General features: G+C 38.5%; 1 protein-coding gene across 1 annotated transcript; it reads left to right on the forward strand.

Annotated features, from left to right (window-relative positions):
* Positions 1-17,654: 17,654 nt before the first annotated feature.
* Positions 17,655-22,221, forward strand: LOC147628956 (microtubule-associated protein RP/EB family member 1A-like). The gene is made up of 8 exons (XM_086812132.1): positions 17,655-18,054; positions 18,421-18,489; positions 18,563-18,649; positions 19,408-19,517; positions 20,199-20,392; positions 20,624-20,739; positions 20,826-20,939; positions 21,654-22,221. Exons 1-8 carry the CDS (start codon positions 17,944-17,946, stop codon positions 21,960-21,962), a joined length of 1,110 nt encoding a protein of 369 aa, XP_086668258.1. The 5' UTR covers positions 17,655-17,943; the 3' UTR covers positions 21,963-22,221.
* Positions 22,222-23,053: the final 832 nt, after the last annotated feature.

The following is a 23,053-nucleotide window of genomic DNA, read 5'->3' on the forward strand; positions in this document are numbered from 1 at the left end:
TGTTGATGGGTCTATATGTCCACCTGATCCTGTTACACAACAATCTCCCCATTTCTAAGGACTACATCATTTTCCAGGTATGTTTGTGAGGGTAATGTACTTGGAGACTTGCAACCCAAGCCCATGTTTCTACACAACAGATCATGAAACTTAATAGATCATTGTTGGCAAAACAAGAAGAGAACAATGTTTTGCAAGATGCTATGCATGACATGGTGATGCAAAATGCCAGTTTGATTAACCAGGTTAATGATTTATAGGTTAGAAATAAGAAGATAAGAAGACTGTCACTTATGGGCCCACAATGACATGGGAGATAAAGGTCATATAAACCTATGCACATGTTGGCAAAGACAAGTGGACAATACAGGCGAAGAATCTATGCACAACGTGACAACATGTAAAAGATGTTTAGCAATCTAGAAAATGAAGTGAATCAAGGAATTGAAAAGGTACTCACTAAAGATATGGTAAAGTTTGCACTTAAATGCCCAAAGTTTGTCAGTTGGTGATGAAGTTATCACACAATGCTTACAAGAGGTAAGTGATTCCTTCACATCAAATGATATGCAGGGAATATGTGATAAGGTAGGAATAAGTTCTCAGTCTTATGGCATGATATACAAATATTTAGATACAAGGTTTGAAAAAGTAAAAGGGTATTGCCTCTTCCTAAACCATTTCATGTGGTGCAAGCACGACAATAATTAAACAGTAAGGTGGAAAAATTAATTGGTGAGTCAATGCACTTATGTCATAGACATGTATGCAAGTATGGGTCAAAGGAAGTGTCATTTGTCTTGCACACAAATAACAATTTTGTATTAGATGTATGCAAGTTACAATCTCTAATGGTAAAATTTTATAGTATATCTTGCAGAATGTGGAGGCAAGCTAAAATTTATTTTGAAGCTTGATGAAAGTGAGGTTATCAAAGGTCAAAAGTTAGAACGTGTTAGTCTAACTCTCATGAATAGAGCACTGGATCCTAACATCTTGCTTGGTCATCCTGATTACTTTAGTGTACAGTCTGAGAATGACATTTGGTGGCTTGGTGCATTTGAAGTACTAAAGAAAGATCATGAGATTTTGAAGATTTTCTTTAACTTGTTAAAGATACCTAATACATTGCAACGTCAAAATCATGGTGAAATTTTGCATGTGGAAGGTTATGGTGAGCATCAAGTGGAATGGCACCTTGCTGGAGATCTCAAAACTTTGAAGTGCATGTTTGGTGTGTCAAATGTAGCAAATGCAGAGTTTCCTTGCAAGTATTGTATGCAGTCTAGAAAGAAAGGTAAGAATGGGAAGAAACAGGCAGAGAATGGTGTCTTACACGTGATCAATTTATTTGTCGTGCAGGCCAAATGGTACGAGTAGATCCTAAGTGGGATCCTGTTCTTGACAACCCCTTGGCAAGAGTACACTTTTGCACTTTGCATGCACTAGTGAGGATCATAGACAAATTGGTTTATGAATATGTGTATTTTGCTTATAAAATGCAACTAGCTTTTGATGCTCAAGAAACATGTAAAAGGAAGGAAGAAGTATTATCTGGGATGTGTTTACATCAAGGCAGCTAGGTAGAAATAAAGAAGGATGAAAAAAGTCCAAAGCAAGCAGCAATGTACCATGCAAGCCTTGCTTTTGGCGGCTCAAAAGCAAGGAAATTCCTCTCTGCACCATGAAATGAAAATGGAGAACTACTAGTATAACAACCAGAGAAATATGAAGCATGGAAAAAGTTGCATATGGCCATTCTTGATCGAAGCAATGGAGGAAAGACTAGAGTAGCAAAAGCAAATGTGTGGATTTCTCTTGACAAATTGGCAGTGCTTTTGCAGAAGATGATATTTGGACCAGATGATTCCAAGGAGTTTAAGGAGGTGATTGATATATTCTATGCATCAGTTGTTGAAGCCTGGACTTCAAGTAGTATAACACATTACATGGTAAGTGTGACATTAGAATTAATTTATATCGTTTTAGAGATTAAAACTATGATTACGTTGTTTATTGATGTAGCATATTTTGCATGCTCATGGTCCTTATTTTGCAAATAAAGGAAGTTTAGTGATATGGTCTACACAGGGCATGGAGCGATCTCATTGGTAAGCACGATGTGCTTTCCAAAAGATAACTTCTCATGGAGGTGGGATCTATGATGTTAATCCAATGAAACAATTACTTCTATGGTGGTAAAGAAAGATAGTAATAAGGTTAGAGGAGAATAAACCTATGTCCAATGGATCATAGGCAATATACAGAGTCATATGTGAGGTTAGAAAGGCATGATTTGAGGATTCATCAAGTAGAGAGAAACATGCTGAATGGTTGAGAACTCAAGAAAAAGAGGGAAGCAAGTGGAAAACCCGAGAGTCAAGTGTTTCAAATGAGCAAATGCAAGTTGAAACTCTGTAATTTTTTGTTGATGCAAGTATTACTCTACTAAACCAAAATGGCTCATATAGAGCTTGTAAACCAATGTGATATATCACCCATAATCTCACTAACTATAACCATAATATTAAATGATTTTATGTGTGAGTATATGCATACTTGTGTGTGAATAGTTGTGTTATTTTTAAAGTTGACTAAACTATTACTTATAAGTGCTTATAAAAGTGGTGAGACATTTACATTTTATAGTCTTCTATCTTTCAAGGCATGGCACACACCAAGCAAAGTGCTAAGAGGAATCCTACTAAGACTCGCCCAACAAAGTCCCAGGTCAATATACCAACGAAGACTTACAGTGAGCGCAATCAATCTGACAATCCAAGAGGCACTACTACAGGTACAATGCATCCACATCCGCCACATCACAAGAAGCATAGATGGAGACCAGGCATTACTGCTCTTCAAGAAATAAGGAAGTATCAGAAAAGTACAAACTTAATCATACCGAGGGCACCATTTGCAAGACTGGTTGACTGGTGAGATAGATATTGCAAGATCTCGAGCGAATGTCTCGTTAATAGGTTCTATGCAAGACTTAGTTCTACAGTCAATAATGTGCAACGATGGTTAGCCCAAGCATTGCTAGCTCTTCAAGAAGCAGTTGAGGCATATTCGGTGGACCTCATGCATGATGGTCAGTTGGCCGCTATTCATGTGCGAAGCGCATCACTCTTATGGGGACAAGGATTTGAGACTTGTACAAAGGATTCGTATAATAATGGCAATGCCTTCAGTTTGAACATGGATAATATGATTTGAGTAAATCATATGATGAGTTGTAAACCTATGTTTCAATGTACTTGTAATTTATGAGAAGTGTTTTTAATACAAGTACAATTTGATGTTTCTTTCTCAATATCTTGGGTGTTATTATCTTTTTCTCTCGTATAGTTTTTTAAGTTTATCAAAAGCATTATTTTTTTGTTCACGGGCCTCATATAGATTTAGGATTTTTCACACAACATGTATGCATGAAAGACTATAAGTGAATAAAATTTCAATGAATTTAGAAATTTTGTTTATACTAAAAAAATATAATAAAATTTACGCTAAAAATTAGATTACTTTAAACATGGAACGAAGTTCTAGAAACCCTAGGGAATTAGTGAGATTTTCCATCAGAGGGGCTCTTATAAATAAGGAAATTACTAAATATAATAAAAATTACTAAAATTTTTTAAGAGTTATTTATTTTCATTCTATAAAAATATAAATATAAGTTATATTTTCAAAATTTGAAGCTATAAATATAAGTTTAGATTCTTTCATTTTCATTCTATTCTTATTTTATCTTCTTTTAAGAACATGGCTCGCACCAAGTAGGCTGCCAGGAGGGTTGATCCCGTGAAGATCAAGCCCCCAGCACCGCCCACACATCGCAAATGTCGGTGTGGAAACCTGGCACCGTCGCTTTCAAGAAATAAGAAAGTATCAAAAGATGGCATACCATCTCCCGACAAGGAGACCTTTTCATCGCCTCGTTTTAGGGAGATCATGGATGATTTGAATGCGAGGCGGATATCTTGATGGCATCGTTGGGTCGACAATAGTGAGGCTCTCACACGATGGACATCAATAGCTTTGGAAGCTCTTCCTAAAGCTTTTTTGGTGGACATGTATGGTGACACAGTGTACGTATAGCAGTCCACACCATCACTAACAAAGATATACGGCTAGTTCTACGCATACAGAAGTGGAGGGAAGATTATGGTGACGAGCCACAGATGTAGGGAGATTTTGTAATCTCATATATATTCCATAATGTAATCTCATGTGATCATGATGTAAATGCTTTACTTAATGCTTTACATCATGTGATCATGATGTAAATGCTTTACTTAATGAAAATATTTTTTAAAAAATCCTTGCAAAGTGTCTACTTGATTATATTTGGCAATTATAATTGTATTGTGATTTCAATTTCAAATTAATGATTAAATATTATTTGTCGATCACACGAATACCACAAAACTTCAAAAATATATTTTTATTAATATAAAAACTGTTACATCATGACATAGAAGCAAGTACAAAAACCCTAAACTCTGCACCTCTTAGTATTAGGCTTGGTAGAGTCAGTAGGAGCTTTAAAAGCGAAGGAATTACAATAAAATTTCTATCGAGCTCGAGTTGGATAGCATGAAGATCAATCTTCCCAGTAGTAAGGCCTAGGCCAACAAGTGAATGAATCTTCCCTCCACGCTGAGCTTCGAACAAATATAGGAGCTTAGAGCACTTCACAAGCACCACCTTCTCTAAACTTGATTTCACAGGCATGGACTTGAATGCAACACCCTTTGTTAAAGCCTTGATCTTCATTGAGAGGGACTTGTCCATCAAAGGAACATACTTTGTGAAATACAATGATGTCTTAGAAGATCTTACCAATATACTCCTTCAAAGTTGCATCCTGGACTCTTCCTCTGCCACCCCTTGTTCCACCAGCTCTTGATGCAAACTCATTGACATAGACAATTTCCTGAAGAAAATATTTACATGCAAAAATAAAATATCAAAAATTATTCCAAAATACAATTGCATGAAAAAAAAATATTATCAAATGAGTTGAAATTGTCTGTGCAGGGCTTGGGGACCCCACACATGTAATTTGGCATGCATTAAGGCCCTCTAGGCATGCCAGCCTAAGGTTGGCAAGGATGCCTTGAATTTGCAGAATTAGGGCCATCCTCATGCAGCCTTTGGATGACATGCTTGGAGGGCCCCGATGCATGCCAGATTACATGGTGGGGTCCCCAGGCCCCTGAGGCCCGCATCAGGAAGATGTTTTTTTTTAACGTGCCTTCTCAGCCTCATCATTCTGTTTCTCGATCGGTGCATCTAGGTCTAACCCAGTGATCACTCTATCACCATGTGGAGTGTGTCTGAGAGGTCAATGCGTGGTCAAGGTCCAAAGAGCTCCTTCTGCAACCTCTCAAATTTTGCATTTGAGATATCATAGTTAGGAGCAGCTTCTACAGCACTTCTTTAGATGTGGATGATTGTAGAGACATCATCCATGCTCGTGCCATCATATCGGCCAATCTTAGTGTTGTGGAGGGACATCCACAGTGTCAAAGTCAATGAGGTCTTTATCAACATCCTAGACAAGGTGGCAGTACAGCTCTTCCTCCCTCAAATCCAAGACCTTAAAAACATCCTGCATGAGCAAGTACTCAACACCATCTATAGTGATGGCACTCAATGATGCAAGTTTTGCATTCTTAGTAGGATGGGCTGCCTGCCTCCTGGTGGATAGTCGACAAGTCCAAAGACAAGCTACGTGCCTTCTTCTCTTGCTTGTCCAGGACTGTCTCCTTTGGCTCCTTCTCTTCATAGGTGAGAAGAGGCACCACACTGGCTCCTCATCATTCTCCTCTTCAAAATCAGAGCATAATATACAAAAATAGCGAAGGAAATATCCCGCTCGATGAGATCGATTGGGTCTGTCTTCTCAAAAGTGAGGGGCACAGAGGTAAATCAGAAGGGGGGGAACATGTGCAAGTGCTCTTTGCACAACCTTTCTATGGTTGTCACCACTCTTCAATCATGGAGAAGAGGAACTCTAGGGGTATCCACTGAGTAGTGGAGTCAGGGATAAAAATGTGATATCATTACATCCCGCACAAAAATATGCAAGCGCTAAGCTATCAGGCTCTAGAGTCCTAAATATATTCTCTAGCTCAACACTATAACAAAACCTAGGGTAAACCTGGTCCCACATCTGACCGTGAATGGGTTTCACTCATCCACTATGCGAACGCATCATCTGATGAGAAGCCATGGTGAAGGCGTAAAGGGAGCAACAAGCAAGGTGGATAGAAAGTGAGAGATAGATAATGCAATAGAAGTGAATAAAAATAACCCCTACTTATACTTATAAATATGAATTTACATATTATTTCATTAAAACTTTAATAAAGTAATATATATTTTATTAAAATTTTAATGGAGTAATATTTATTTCATTAAAACTCCAAGAGCTCCAACACATCCTACATGAGGAGGTATTCCACCCCTTCAATGGTGATGGCACTCATGAAGCTAGTGGTGGGTCATAACTTTGGGTTTCATGAGGTTGGATGGATGCAATTTATACTTATGTTTATTATTGTACTTAAAATATCTATAAACTTATATTTATTTTAATACCTTATGTTTATACTTTAGTAAATAAAGAAAACTTCAATAAAATATAATAAATCATAAATCATACTTCTATTTCTTGTTACATATTATTATTATTATTATATTATATTATTTACAAAGTTACTTATATTATTATTTACACTTAAATATATACTTAAAGTTATATTTATTTTTATACTTATATCCATAGACTTAAAATTAATGACACTTCATTAAAAAATAAGAAATCATAAATCATATTTATATTTCTAAGATAATTAATTATCTTATTATTTACACTTAAATATATATTTATACTTATATTTACAATTGTACTTACTTATACTTATCTTTATTTTCTTACATATATTAATGGGTTTGAAATACAATAGACTTTTAAAAACCACTATAATTTATGAAAATGAAATAAAATAAAATTTACAACACTTTTAGAGAAATAGTTTTTAATATTCACTTGGAAGAATAAGAATTACATGGACTCTATAATTTCAAGGATGTGTGGAGCAACACACTGGTTGCATGTTTTGCAATGTTCACTTCGACTCCCAACCTTCTTACCATCCAACTTGAAATAAAAATTACAAGGGGGATCATTGGACATGAGTTGGATTTCCTGCCTCAGAAAACTAAGAGGCCAATGAATTTCTACATTAACGCTAAAAGGTTCATGACTCTCCCAAAGAATATTCACATCAATGAGTATTGAATGTGTGTCATCTCGCATGTCTTGGTCCAAGTTGAGCCACTCCCCTCGTAGAAGCACCTCCTATACTTGAAGCGAATGCACAAAGATTGTCTTGCAATGCAGTACCTATCATAAAAAACAAACAACCAAAATAAAAACATAAAAACATAAAAGCAACAAACAACGAACAACCAACATAAAAACATAAAAACGTAAAAACAAACAACCAACAACAAACATAAAAACATGAAAACAACAACAACAATCAACGATTGGTGTCTTGAAATGAAGTACTTATAAATAAAAACTATAAACAATCAACGATTGGTGTCTTGAAATGAAGTACTTATAAATAAAAAACTATAAACAATCAACAGCAGTGTAATCTTACCTAAAGGTAATATCTGACATAGTGATTTTGCACTCAATGATATCATCATGGTGAGTTCTCTTGAGATGCCATGACTCACCTAGTAACTGAGTCATCCAATCCTCACTTGCATTGATACGTAATCTTAGTTTTCTCTACTATTTCATAGGATCCAAACAAATGTGCAAACAAACTAACTGGATCAAACCAACTTAGATGCACATCTCTAGAGCCTGTGGAGGGTTTCATGGCAGCATGAACATCAGTTTTTATCTTTACCCTACATACTGAGTCTCTTGAGATGCCATGACTCACCTAGTAACTGAGTCATCCAATCCTCAGATGGGCACTTGCATTGATACGTAATCTTAGTTTTCTTTACTATTTCATAGGATCCAAACAAATGTGCAAACAAACTAACTGGATCAAACCAACTTAGATGCACATCTCTAGAGCCTGTGGTGGAGGGTTTCATGGCAGCATGAACATCAGTTTTTATCTTTACCCTACATTCTTCTGACATGTCTAAGCTAGGATTATACCATTCCTTGCTAGACAACAATGGTAGTGGAATGTACTCCAAACTATGTCTCTCCACAATATATGTGGAATCAAGTAAACATTCTGAGATGCCAATTTGCTTGCACTCTTGTTGTCATAGATCAAAGCACCTATCTCTGCATGTAAAACATTTAGCTTTCCACTTAAGCACTCTACATTTTGCCATTCATGCAGAGTTGATGGATATAAAGCTGCAAGCAACAAACATGCTTGTATTAAAACTCTATCTAATAACCATGGACTCAAAGCACAAGAACACAAAGCACAAAGATATAAACTTACTGTTAGGCTTATGTCTTGCATTGAGGTTATCATGATGCATTCGAATCTCTTTGTGCATATAAACATGCTGAATGAAAGCCTTTGTTATTGTACCATTGGTGTGTCTTTTGAACTCTATGATTCTACCTTTCCATTGTTTGTTGGGGTCTGTTACATCTTTGAGCTTGACCTTGAAACTCCCACGAGTACTTGGTCTCATTAAAATCCAATTTAACTTATTGTATTGATCAAGGATCCAATTACCTTCATCATCTCTCCTATCAAACACTTCCACTGTGTGAATATTACTGATATTCCTCCTCCTTGAAGATATCTACAATAAAAAACAAAGCACCAAATTAACAAAGTTAGACTGCATGATTAATAAATATCTATGTTAAGATTGTAAGCAACAAATAAACATTATAACAACAGGAAATAAATAGTAACCTATTGCTTTGATTCATACAATCTTGTTGCTTACAACCTATGAAAATGAACATAAACACATAAAGACAAAACATAAACAAACCCTAAACCTATGATCACTACTCACAACAAGTGTTTTATGCCACTTAAAAATCAAGATATTTATTTGTGGTGTAGAGAAGATTATAAGCAATAAATAAAGATTAAAACAACACGAAATAAACAGCAACTTACTGCTTTGATTTGCACAATCTTGTTGCTCACAATCTTGCTCCTGTGAAAATAAACAACAACACATCAAGACAAAACATAAACAAACCTATCTTACATCAAAACAAAACATAGACAAACCCTAAACATATGATCATTACTCATCATAAGAATTTGATGCCACTTCAGATCAAGATAGCTATTTGTGGCACAAAGAAGAGAAAGTTCATGTCAGAAAACGTACATAACTCATAGAGGTTTTGTCCAAATGACATGAAATTTTATGAGGAGAGAGATATGGTGGAGAACAACATACCTATAAAATTTCGTGAGAAGAAAGAACTAGAGTTGTAGAAGAAATAGCAAAATTGAATTTCGCTAAAAAAAAGGGAAGAAATGAAAAGGTAGTGAAATGCAAAAGGAGGGAAAGTCAAAAGTTAAACATAAAAAAAATGAAAAAAATGAAATTCGGTTTTTAAACTTCCATGTGCTAACCACAAGGTACATCTAACATGAAAGATATGGAATCTGACATAAAATTTGACATTTCTCTATTTTTTAAAGATATGGGCTCTATTATTTTATTGTCTTAAGATATTTGGGCAAAGATATGACAAAAAGATCCATGTTACATGCATCTAGAATCCCAGCTCTCTCATTGGTCATGCCAATCTTTTTTTATTCACTCCTTAAGGGGCAAAATGGAGAGTCCATATTCCTCCTAATGTTAGTCATTTCATATCTTGGACATTACATGTAACCTTGGATCCTTTCTTGGAGATGGCCTTCTATGGTCTAGGGCTCATGGCAAGCTTGATAGCCATCCTCATGGGTGAGAGGTTAAATCACTTAGGCCTATGCACATACCTAACTTTGCTACATGTGCATATGGATTTACTCTACTTTCTTGATAATTCCATGAATTTTTCATATTTCTTGAATCTTGGTCATGTGTTCTTGAATCTTGGTCTAGCTCCATTTCACTAAATCTTATTTTTATTTACTCACATGGTGTAGTTTGAGTCTATTGGCTAAAGCTAAGGTAATGAAACCTTCAGTCAAGGCTCAAACAATAATATTTTTATGATTTAAAAAAATAATTACTCACATGGTGTAGTTTGAGTCTATTGGCTAAAGCTAAGGTAATGAAACCTTCAGTCAAGGCTCAAACAATAATATTTTTATGATTTAAAAAAATAATTACTCACATGGTGTAGTTTGAGTCTATTGGCTAAAGCTAAGGTAATGAAACCTTCAGTCAAGGCTCAAACAATATTTTTATGATTTAAAAAATAATTAGGTGAAATATGGACTCTCATTTTCACTCCTTAAGGATTTCCACACCTCCTCTCTCTAGAGAAATGGGCTCATGGTGAATTTTTCGTAAACCAAATCAAAAGTTGACGGAGATTGCACATTTGGAATCTACTCATCAAGACCTTTCCAATGATAGGTCTAGAGAGAGGAGGTGTGGAAATCCTTAAGGGGCAAAAATGAGAGTCCATATTTTGCCTAATGAAAAAACCCAACATACTAGTTTTCACAAAAAAAAAGGAATACTAAAAAAAATAAAAAAACCATACAAAAATTGATTGGAATGCTTCCCTCTAGTTACCCAAGTACTCACACACCAATATTTCCACCAAAAACATCTAAAAATCAAACATTCACTACACTTTTCTTCACTCTACCACAACCTTATTCACTCAGGACTTCGCTAAACCTTAATAGAACTGGAAATAAAGATCATTAAAAGCATGCAAGGAAGGAGTAGAGCATTCAAACGTGATGGAAGAAGCAAGATTGTTAAAAGCATGCAAGGGAGGAGCACAGCACTCAAAGGAGATGGAAGAAGCAAGATTAGCTCCCCGACAATGACGCTAAAAATGTTATAGACTATTTCTACTCTCTCAAGAACTCACCCATTCTAGCAAACAATGAAATAGATAACTATCGTGGGATTCTTACCTTATGTTTGGCTTAGGATGTCCTTGACCTCTAAGCACCACTAGTGGTTGCTAGCTCCAAATCTTCTCCGTGTTGTCACCTCCAAGAAGCTAGCTTCACCTCCCTGCAAGGACTCACCTCCTTGCAAGGACTCACCTCCCTCACTCTTGCTCACTCTCATACAACATGCACTCTACTCTCAACTCTCCCTCTCACATACACAAAACAAGAGCACAAGAGAGCAAATAGGTAAGCAAGGCTCAATTGGCACAAAGGGGCATTGTGTGTTTGCATTATGAGAAATTCTCTTATATACAACTAGCCCTTATTCACACTTGGATGCCCAAAATTAACTACTAACTTTTGTCAAAATATAGAATGCTTTATAGTGCCATTACACAACACTTATAATACTACTCCCATTTTTAGTAGAGAGTGCCTTTGTTAAGCCCAAAATGGGGTTAACATTAGTGAATCATGAAACTAGAGATAAGCACTTAAGATGATGCCACCATCATTATTTGGCCACTCTACATGTGGCACATATGAGACTCATTTTCTCTCACACAATATTTTCTTATTTTCATTTGTGAAATAGAGTTGAGTGTTCTCTCCACTCTCTCTATCTTTGTCTTTGTCTCTCTCTCCCCCCTTGCAACCCTTTGTGTGTTTGTGGGCATGTTATTACTTGGGGTCTAGGAAGACAAGCCCCTTCTCTAGATCTTCTGACCTCTTTCTTCTCCCTTCCATGCTCTTCTTAAAGATTTAGGCATTATAAGTGTGCAACTTGGAGCTTTGGGTGTGACCACTTGAGCCTTTGCTTCACCATATTAAGGGACTAAGGTTATGTAGAAGGGTGTGAGTGTGAATGGACTTGAGGTCCACTTGCTGACCTATTTAAAGGTGAAGACATGAGGCATTTTGTATGTGAGCAAGGCCTAGTTGTATGCATAAACAACTTAATAAGCAAGATATCTTTCTTGTATTTTGTGAGCTCTTTTCCTCCACACACTTGATCTAGCATGAGCACCACGTTTTCTCAACATGGTATCTAGAGCTTAGGTGATTTGAACCACTTGTGGTGTAGAATAGGTCAAAAAATATCCATTTTTTGCTTATCTTTATTGTGTGGAGCTCAACCCTCTCATGGTGGAGGACTTCCACAACCTTGTAGAGGGCATATCTCTCTGAGATTTCAACTAGGGAAGTATAGAGGACACCTGGGCGCATCAAAATGTACGACCAATTGCAAGGAATGGTGCTTCTCCGCGAGACGGCATTGCATCTGTAGCAGCCCAGCGTTAATTTCCAGCTACGCAGTCAGTCCGTACAGCCATTCTACGCGTGTGGTCAACATCAACATTAACTTTAAAGCTTTCAAAGTGTGCTTTTAAGCACTAATTATGTTGTTTAACACTAATTAAGCTGTTAATCCAACAAAGGGAGGTTATTATAAAGTATTCTTAAACACTAATAGTGTTATTAAACACTAATGGTGAACTAATCACCAAAATAAGTGTTATTTTACACTAAAAATGTACTTTTTAGCACTAATTGTGTTTTATACACACTAATGGTGATATTAATCATCAACCAAAGTGTTGCTTAACATTAAGGTGGTCTTAACCATCAAAGGAGGAGGTCATTTACATTAAGAAGGCTCTTCTTCATCAACATGGAGGCCGGGCACACACCATAAGTGCCACATTCAAGTCTTCATCGTCAAAACGTTTCTTCCAAAGAGAAATGGTGCAACCATGAACCAATTGTCTTCACCTCATGAGTCAAAGAGGTTGAAGAATTCTGGTTTTTTCATCATCAAACTCAGATTTTTGAGTGGTTTTAAAGTTGAACACATGTACACTAAGTCTTCAATGTTTATGTGTATTACACTTGAGGCTCTTGTTTGTAAGAGGCATAGGCATGCCATAAGCCATATGTTCTCGTTTCCCAAGCCCAAGGCATGTCATTCTGCTGCATATTCTGCATTTATAAGATGAGTTGTAAGGTTGAGCATAGAATCCCTAAATGCTCTACCTTGTTAAGCAAATACAAAGAGTGGGGTGCACCATCATCGAGGTGTACATCTTCATCGACAACAAATAAAGACTTAGAAGGCAACATTGTATTAGCCTCTAAGGCTCTAGGAACACATTTGTAAATCCTAGATAACCACACCACCATGGCATCCTTGTATGCCTAATGTTATAAAGGCAACCTATGTCCAATACCACCTATTCCAATTCTTTCATAGTTGGTATTGAGGGGGGGTAATAAGGGACTAAGGTTATGTAGAAGGGTGAGAGAAGGGTGTGAGTGTGAATGGACTTGAGGTCCACTTGCTCACCTATTTAAAGGTGAAGCCATGAGGCATTTTGTATGTGAGCAAGGCCTAGTTGTATGCATAAATAACTTAATAAGGAAGATATCTTTCTTGTATTTTGTGAGCTCTTTTCCTCCACACACTTGTATTTTGTGAGCTCTTTTCCTCCACACACTTGATCTAGCATGAGCACCACGTTTTCTCAACACACCAAACACACTTTCTATGCCACTTCAAGCCACATTCATGTGATGATGAGTGTGGGAGAAGAACTTAATGAGTGGTTATTGCCAATATGTCAAGGCGAAGCTCCACTACTACAAGCTTAGAAATTTGGGAAGTCTCTAATGACCCTTCACATGGTAGACACTATATATGAAAGAACTAAACTCCTTTATGGAGAGATATTGTGACAATTTTCACAAATACATGAAATGTAATTTTTGTTGAGAGATTTGGAGAAGGCTCAACCCCTGAAAGGTCTCTTTCAAGATAACATGACAGAAAAGAGGTCATATGGTGCCTACCTTGGAAACAAGAAATGATTAAGAAGGTAATTACTCCCACTTTAAAAACATTGAAAACACCATATGGGATATTTTGTTTAAGGTCTTTTGATTTATCTCATCTTGAAAATTATCCAATGCACCTAAGCTTGCACCTAAGCTTGATTACAAATGTAAGAACCATAGAGGTGGATATACATAATATATGATGGCTCTAATGGGTTTAAAAAAGTTAACACAAGGGAATAAAGACATTATTACTCTTGCTTTAAAAACATTTAAAACAAAAGAGAGCAAGTTCTTGGACCTCTCATCTTGGAAAATTAATTGCACCTATGCTTGATTACCAACATAAGAATTATAAATACATAAGTACATAATCCTAACACCATAATCATAGATTTTAATCCCTTGGAACCCAAGAGGTCTTTACCTAGCCACCACTCAATACCTGCCTAACAACTTCTTCATCTTCCTCTTTAAGGATGCAAAGATGGCTTTAGAAGCCCTCAACGTGTAGGGCAGTGTATGATTAGAAACTCACCCCTCATTCTGTTCAACTAGTTTCCTGAATTTTCCCCCGTGGACTCAAAACCTAGCAAGATGCCTGTGTGGGTGGAACTCCCTAATCTGCCCTTCCACCTTTACCCCCTCATGCAAAGATTGGTCACCCCTCTTGGCAAAGTTTCAGGTCAAAGGCCCTCCGCGGAGCTCAACCCTCGGTGGTATCCTCAAATTTTGGTCGAAATCGACGTGAATATGGAGCTTCCCAAAACCCTAAGCATAAAGGTAGGGGACGGGGTATACATCACCCAAATGGTTTTATATAAAACCTTCCCAGTGCTTGCTTTCACTATGGCACCCAAGGACACTACATCAGGAACTGCCCCATTAAATTTCCCCCCATTCATGAGTCCCTATCTAAAGAGGCCTCCAAATCATAGGATAATGGTTTTACTACAGTAGGCAAGAAGGTAAACCCCAACCTAAGCCAAAGCATAAGCCACTAATGCAATCCTTGAACTTTCAAATGCCATAGACCCTCTCCAAGATGTTCCCTTAGCTCATTAGAGGGAGATTCAAGTGCCTCGAAGGATGATGAAACATTGCATGACTCTTAAGCCAAGCCTTTTCTTGAAGATGAAGTAGCCCAGATGGATGATATGGAACTCCAAAAAGAAAACTCTTCCCCTCCCCATGGAATCTTCTCTTCCTCTGTTGTTTGAGATAATTACAAAAAGCCATAATGAAATAAACTCCTTGTGTAGGAACTTTCTGTGGGCAAGAGATCCTAGGAAATATAGGATTCCTAAGGTCAAGGGGGACATCTGTATCCTGCCTAGGAAATATAGGATTCCTAAGATCAAGGGGGACATCTGTATCCTGCCTAAAAGTAAGGGAGGGATCAGAATCATAAACTTGAATGACATGGTTGACAGACTTGCTTCAAAATGGATAATAGGGAGCTTGTCCTGTGTCCTCATGAGGACCGTTCTCAGTTACTACTCAAAAATTTGAAGGACTTTGCCTTGTAGAGTCTCCCTAGATGGAAAAAGCTCCCAGCCACAACCCTCTTCTTTAGTAAGCACCAAATCTCCACCAAATCAAACCTTCTGGCTACCCCTTGGTTAAAAGCTTATGGAAAGCATGGAATGCAATTAAAGGCAAGCTCTCTCCAAATCCTAACCTCAGAGACTCAACATGTATCAACAGAGCAGACTCAGTTTGGTGGCCTTTCCTTTATCCTAAAATAGAACTAGCATAGTACAGGATGGCTTTAGCCCTAACCAAGAAAGGTATCAACACCTGGGATGATCTATGGAACTCTTAGATGAATAGATGGCATGACTCCCATGAACTTCAGACCCACTACTTAGTCAACTGACAGACTTCTCCACCTCAGAACTTCACTATGGGATCTTGGAGACTTATGGACTCTCCAATCTCCCCCAGTCATGGCCCTCCCAGCAGTTGTGTGAGAAAAAAATATTCCCATGTTCCCCATTCCCTATTTAGACAGATTTAGACAGAGCCCCCCCCCCCCCCCCCCCAATTCATGTCAAGTTAAATGAAAGGTGGGGTATCCAATTGGATAAGAAACAGTGACACTTCAAATTTAAAAATCTATGGGCTCTAGAAATTGAACCAAAAAATCATTTTTAATGTGTTTGATCCTTCATAAGGGTATCTAGTCTCATTAAAAGGCTACTTCTCTGGGTGTTGGTGCAACAATATGTGTAAGGTGCCATAGGGAGGAGGAAACAATTCCTCACATCTTTGCCTCATGCTTTGCTAATAACGTTACATTCACATGTTAAAATGTCATATGATCTCATTTACATCAAGTCTCAATTGTTAATTGGCCCACCATGTGCATCAAATACAATAAGCCTATCTTATCATTATGCTCCAAGATAAATGGGCCCCACATACAATGACTATGTCTTGGCATTAAAATAGACACATTATCAAATTAAAATAGACACATTATCAAATTCGAATTTGAAACTATTGCAAGCATTTAGACTTGTATGTGGGTGGTTAGAAAGGTTTGTTGAGCTAAATTAGCTTGGCTTCAGGTGGTTATATGTACTTTTTGCCATGGCTTAGGATTTGTAGAACTTTCTCGTTCTATATGTTTGTATAGATAATATATGTTTAAAAGTCTTTATATCTCATGCAATGTGAGCTTCCTAAAAGTCTTGATTTTTATAAATATTTACGGGCTTTAGTTTTCCAAATGTAATCATGTGAAGGTGATCCTTTGTAAGATCATGAGAAAGAAACGTACATAGCCAGCTAGTTGTGATTGGGACAAAAGGCTAGAAGCTCTAGGCGTGTGCTATGGAGCACAAGTTATCTCTATCCCATACAAGGCAATGACATGACAACATGTCTTTGAGAGCACATATTATTCTTGAGTACTGTAAAGGATGGAAGAATGCCAAATCATACTACTTTAACATGGGTTGCTTGTTGAGAGGGGGAGATAAGGGAACAACATTAAGAAATGATTTGATTTGAATTGGAATGTTGATTGTGGTAGGTTGTTCAAATGTGAGGGTCGAAGTTCTTTTGCATGATCAAGGTCTAGGAACATATGGTTTGTTGGGCCTACTATGAAAGGGTGACTACTTGTCCTTGTTGTGACTCATTGCTCTAGAAAACAAAAGCATTCTAGAGAATATAAAGGCAACTAGTGGGGACCCGCTGCTGCTACAACAGCATGTCCCCTCTTGTACACTCTTGCCACGTGGCAAAATGAGATGGCCACAGAGAGTCACATGTGGGTGAATGCTGCGGATAGGGCAATAATAATAGTGTAGAGATTCCTGATAGTAAGTGGTTTAATGTATACCTAAATAATAACATAGGCTAGGAATTTAAAAAAGTTATAAAAAAGGGAAAATACACTAATGCAAGGGGCATTGGTTTTATCGATTTGCGGCGCACACACACTACTAACCCAAAGGGTTCCATGTTTAAAATATCTTTCTTTAAAAAAGTCCCCATTTTTTTTTCGAGAGTGCATTTGTGCATGCTGTGTGTGTGGTATAGCCCCTAGGTAGTATCGAACTCAAGTGAAAACTCATGGAACCTGACGGTTCTACCATTTTTCCCATTTTGCTTCGAACCTTAGGGTATGCAGGACCCTCATGTAATAAAAATCGTCCAACTTTGATGGGGAGTCATTTATTCTTTAACTTTGATGGGAGTCATTTATTAAAGAATAGAAGATTTGAAAATAACATAGGCTAAGACCTTGGAGTGCGCAACGGCTCTATTGCATATCTTTGCAGCTTTTCACCATAGCCGGAGCTTTGGAGAGCTTCTGTCTCTCTCTCTCTCTCTTTATGCCCTTCGCCAAATCCAGGACTCCTTGGAGCTTTTCCGACATAGCCAGGGTTTCTCGACGTTTCACCCATCCCCAGGGTTCATAGCCAGAGCTTCCAAAACCTTCCGTTTCTCTCATTTCTCCATATCCAGGAGCTTCTACGTTCGTTCTTTTTGGATTCCCTCTGTCTCTCTTCATCCCATCCCGGAAATGGCTGCTACTAACATCGGCATGATGGACGGCGCCTACTTCGTCGGCCGCAACGAAATCCTGCAGTGGATTAACTCTACCCTGCAGCTCAACCTAACGAAAGTTGAAGAGGTCGGGTTGTGTTTTTCTTCCATTATCTTGCGCAAGATTAGGATTTTCCAAGATCTAGGGTTCCTGTAGGTTTTCGTTACCGTCTTTTTCAATTATGTAGGGTTTTCTTTATGTTCCTGGGGTGTTGTTTTCACGCTTGAGAACTTGATTTCTATGCTCTAGGGTTTGATTTCCCTGCTTTAGAGCTTGGTTTCCACGATGCAGCGTTTCATACATGCTCTTTCCCCCCCTCCATACTGTAGGGTTTTTCTGCGTGTTGTTTACCTTTACTCTAGGTTTTCTTTGAGATTTTCGTACCCCAGGGTTGTTTCTTCTACGTTGGCCTTGCTGTTGCCTTTCTGATAAAATGAAGTCGATTTTTCTCAGACATCCAAGGGAGCTGTGCAGTGTCAACTGATGGATTCGGTTCATCCAGGCGTAGTTCCCATGCATAAGGTTGCACCGCAGCTCCAAATTTATTATTCCACTTTATTCCTTTGTTCCATATCTTACACAGATCACCCCTCAGGTCAATTTCGAAGCCAAGAATGAGTATGAGATGATATTGAACTACAAGGTGCTGCAGGATGTTTTCAACAAGTTGAAGATTGGCAAGGTTTCTTCCTTCAAACCATAGTCACAAGAAACGTTTTGAGTTTTTTTTTGGGGGTTTTTTTTGGGGGGAGGTTTTTGAGGTTTTGTTTCAGAAGGTTTCGTCCCTTGGCTAAGAAACTGCTAGGTTTCGAAAAATCAATAATTTCATAAAGTATAAATACATAAAGAAATTATAGTAACCTTCTAAAAACTTGTGTAATGATGAAAAAAATGGTGTCTTCTCACACATCTCGGGGAACTATCCATATTTTGATGAGACATTATGGCAATTTTGTTTGATTAGATGCCACAAGTGGTTCAATCAAGGACTCAATTGGGAAAGATTTAAGACATTGAAGGATGGTGTATGAAGAAAAAGGGGAAAGAAGAGAGGAGAAGAAGAGGAAGGGAGAAGAAGAGAAAGAAAGAAGAAGAGAATGAAGGAAGGAGTAGAGGTGAAAGAAGTAGTAGAAGCTGGCAGGAGAAGAAGGGGGAAGGAAGGTGATGAGGAGGATATGGAAGAAAAACAAATATAAAAAAAATCCTAGAAAAATCAGGAGGGGAAAAAAAACGAAACCTGAAATTTGGGTGAAACTAGTGTATTGGAGAGGTTCGAGGTTTTCAAAAACAGTTTCGAAGTTTCGAGGTTTCGAAAGCTAGAAACAGTTTTTTTGTTACTTTGCTTCAAACCTATGGCTTTTACAGTGTCTTCTTCCTTCAAACTTGTACCTATTGAAGGTTAACTGAACAAAACTATGGCGTTTTCTTTCGGCTATGCAGCATATTGAAGTTAACAAGCTTGTTAAAGGGAGGCCTCTGGACAACTTGGAATTCATGCAGTGGATGAAGCGATATTGTGATTCAATCAATGGAGGGTTTCTGATCAGCAGGTGAGGCCTTAGATCTGCTTCAGCTTCCCTTTGAACTCTCTCTCTCTCTCTCTCTCTTCTTTCTTCAAAAGTTTGTCCTTTTTTTTTTTTCGTCAAAGAAAGATCCTTTTATTAGAAAAAGAAATTATTCGCCTGGGAGCAGGTTATAACCCTCGAAAGAGGTAAAGACACAGATTGGGGGATCCAGATCCTCCATGGTTGGCCACCTTCAGAGGGAGGCCACATCCTTGGGGGAGGGGGGGGATGGCCACCATGGGCCTGTAGTGTAGAATATACCATGGTCACTCGAGGTGAGAATCAAGCTCCAAGTGCGTAGGATGGCTGCACATTGCTGTTGCATAATCTCTGAATCGCCATGTAAGCATTCTTGGCATGGATGATGTCTGTACAGATGAAGTGAATGATCTCTGCCTGAGGAGTGACCATGCCCTTTATAGTCTCATTGCAGCATGCACCCCAAATGTGCCAGGTTGATATGTTGCTAATGAGTTCCCACTGTAGATCTATAGGTGTCCATTGGAGTCCATGGGAGCCTGCTGGGAGGAGAGGAAGGTGGGCAGTGCTTAGTGATTTCTACTAGTTTAGAGACGTCTTTTCCTGAACATTCATCCAAGTCTCTACAATTTGCCTCTCTTCTCTTAAGCAAACTCTGATTAGATCTTCAGTTATTTCACATAACAGTTACAATCCTGTTGAGCGGAGGGAAGGTTGCAAAGGAGGCAAAGAGACAAATAAGAAAGCAATACCAGCCTCTGTGACTGTGACAACAACTCAAGAGCCTTCCAAGGCAGTCTCTGCAGCAGCTTCAGTGAAGAGTGCCATTACCATGACAGGTCCTAAACGAGTGGAAACTTGCACAACAGTCACAGCAAAGGGTGAGTGCTTGTTTCAGAATGAAGGTATCTTTTCTCAGATCAATGATATGATGTAGCTAATCAGGTAGAGTATTCTTGTATTATGATACTTTTGATCTGGTTGTAGCTGAGTAGGGTGAGTGAACAAAGGGGCTTTTCATTGGACTGTTGTTATGGATGGTTCCAGAGTTGATGTAAACGTGGTGACTTGTATCCTGTTATGGAGGTAGAACTTTTGCTTTATTTTAACAGGAACAAATAGTGCTAAGGTGTTTCCTCTTCCAAGTGCATCTTTTCCTTCTGGTGTGCCTGCCAATCCTGAGGTGTCAATGGTCCCTGCTGCTCAAATTGATGGCCTAACTGAGCAGGTATTTTGTTCATGCCCTTTTATTAGGGGTGTTTGATTTAGTACCTTGCACGAGCCTGTCCTTACAATGTTGCTTTGGCTATGCAGATTACAAAGCTCAAGCTTTCTGTGGATAACCTGGAGAAAGAGCGCGATTTTTACTTTGCAAAGCTGCGGGACATTGAAATTCTATGTCAGGACTCTGGTTTGGAACATTTAACGGTAATGATTTTTGCGGTCCATTTCACTTTCAATCATGATGTTATGATAGGTTAATTAAGCATGATAAAAACATGGAGATATGAGGAAGCCCTTAAATATAGCACCGATTTGATTGCTGAGATAGGATCCTATGCATGTTAGAATGCTTATCACATTCCAAGGATGAATGATTTAGAGTCCTGTCGTTAACACAAACAAGATGAAGGTTTTCTGTAACAGACTAGGTGCACAAAATAAAGATGATATGTCAGAAGTTTTTCTATCAGTTGACCCTGCTTACACGGTTCACAGAGGTGGATAAGGGTCTTCGCATCGCCCATGCTTGCTTCTTTTTGGCTGATAAAAGAGGATGACGGACGCCCTTCTTTCATGGCCAGCTGTCTTCCATTGCCAGGCTTGCCGTCCATGAGTGATTCCCGCTGCCCATGGTGCACTTGTTTGGGCAATGAGATGGAGGCATCTTTACGCTTGTTTATAGAACACATATCAGATAGGCTAGATGAAGCTCCTGTATCCCAAAACCTTGTTGTAGAACATATTGATAAGGACATGATAGAGCTCCTGTATCAATAGCACATATTAGAAGCACTCTGGTGGCGTAAAATCGAATTGTTAAGCTGCTTATGGTGGAGGTCTTGTATCAGATGATCTAATATGGAATGAAGATGGTATGGGGATAGGTTATCTAAGAGAATGGCCTATTTATTCTTGCAGGTAGTCAAGGCTATTCAGAGGATTCTGTATGCTGCTGATGATAGACCCTCTGTCATGGAGGAAGCTCAAGCGATCATAACCTCCTCTCTCCATGTTGCTGGGCCATCTGATGACAAGGTGACTGATGAGATGGAGAAAGACGTTGCCAGCAGGCAGAGAAGGGAAGTACACAAGAGAAAGTCTTTCATGAACCCCGAGTTGGACGATGCAGCAAGGCAGCGCAAGAACTCATGCGGGGGTTCTGACATCTTGTCAGAGATGCATGCCGGAAGGCCAGCTACTGAAGCTGCTTCCATTAAGGCACTCTAAATGTTCGTCCAGAGCTAAGCTTCTTTCCACTGGTACGTAACATCTGTGAACAGTGCAGAGGCAGTCTAAATGCTCATCCAGAGCTAAGTATAGCTAAGCTTTATTTCACCGGGTGGTAACATCTTGTCTACCATCCTATATTTTCACAGCTGCTTCCTACAAGAGAGAAAAGGTTGGTTGAGAAAAGGTTTTGGAGTGCTTTGTCTTGTATCTGGTCTTTTTTAAATGCAATGGGACTAGTCACTAAACACACATTTGTGAACCAATCTTGGTATCTAGTTCTAGAATCCAAGCGATCAAATTTAATTATAAATTGAATATGGGTGCCAAATTTTGATTCAGTAGTGGATAATTTTTTGATTGAGGTGAATACGGGACCGTATAATTTTGATTGAGGTGAATATAAGACCTTATAATTTTTTCCCACTGGTTTCTTTGGACCGCTTTTTTTTTTTTTTTTTTTTTGGCCAGTGGTTTTTGTTTTTGGTTAGTGATTTTTTTGGTAAGTGACTTTGGCCGCTCTTTTTTTTTTTTGGTCGGTGGTTTTTGTTGCTTGTTTGCGCTTTGGGCGGTTTGTGTTTGCTTTTACCTCGGACGTTCGCCACCTCAGGTTCTCATTTGTCTGTCCCTCATTCTCTTCGCTTGGCTTGTTTTACCCTTGTTGACAGTAGTAGGGGCAGGCAAACACAGACATCTCCGTTCCTTTTGTTGTGTTTGGCCACTTTGGTTTGCTTTCGTTCGTTTGTTTGTCGGCCTGTTAATACTCGATTGGTTGGTGTTACGCTCTTGACAGCACACCCAGGTAAAGGCGATCGTCTAGGTCAGTTTGTTGTATACATACGTGCAACGTTTTCTCTTTGCATGTCCATGGCGTGCGAGAGACAACTATTTCGATAGGGGCTCCCTTGCCCACTACGGTCCCTCTCTTGCGTCCTTTGTTGTCCTCCGTTACAAGCTGTGACTCTATGTGCATGCCTATTCAAAATCGCTCTTGCGTAGGCAAAGTGAACGCAGATCCTCAGAGCAGTGCTCCTTGTTCTTTGAGGGCATTGAAAAGGAGAGCCAGAGATATAGGTTTGCTTGCATGCTTT

This window comes from Cibotium barometz, chromosome 18 (genome assembly GCF_041138505.1).
Source record: "Cibotium barometz isolate CiBa-2024 chromosome 18, ASM4113850v1, whole genome shotgun sequence".
In the NCBI taxonomy this organism is placed as follows: domain Eukaryota; kingdom Viridiplantae; phylum Streptophyta; class Polypodiopsida; order Cyatheales; family Cibotiaceae; genus Cibotium; species Cibotium barometz.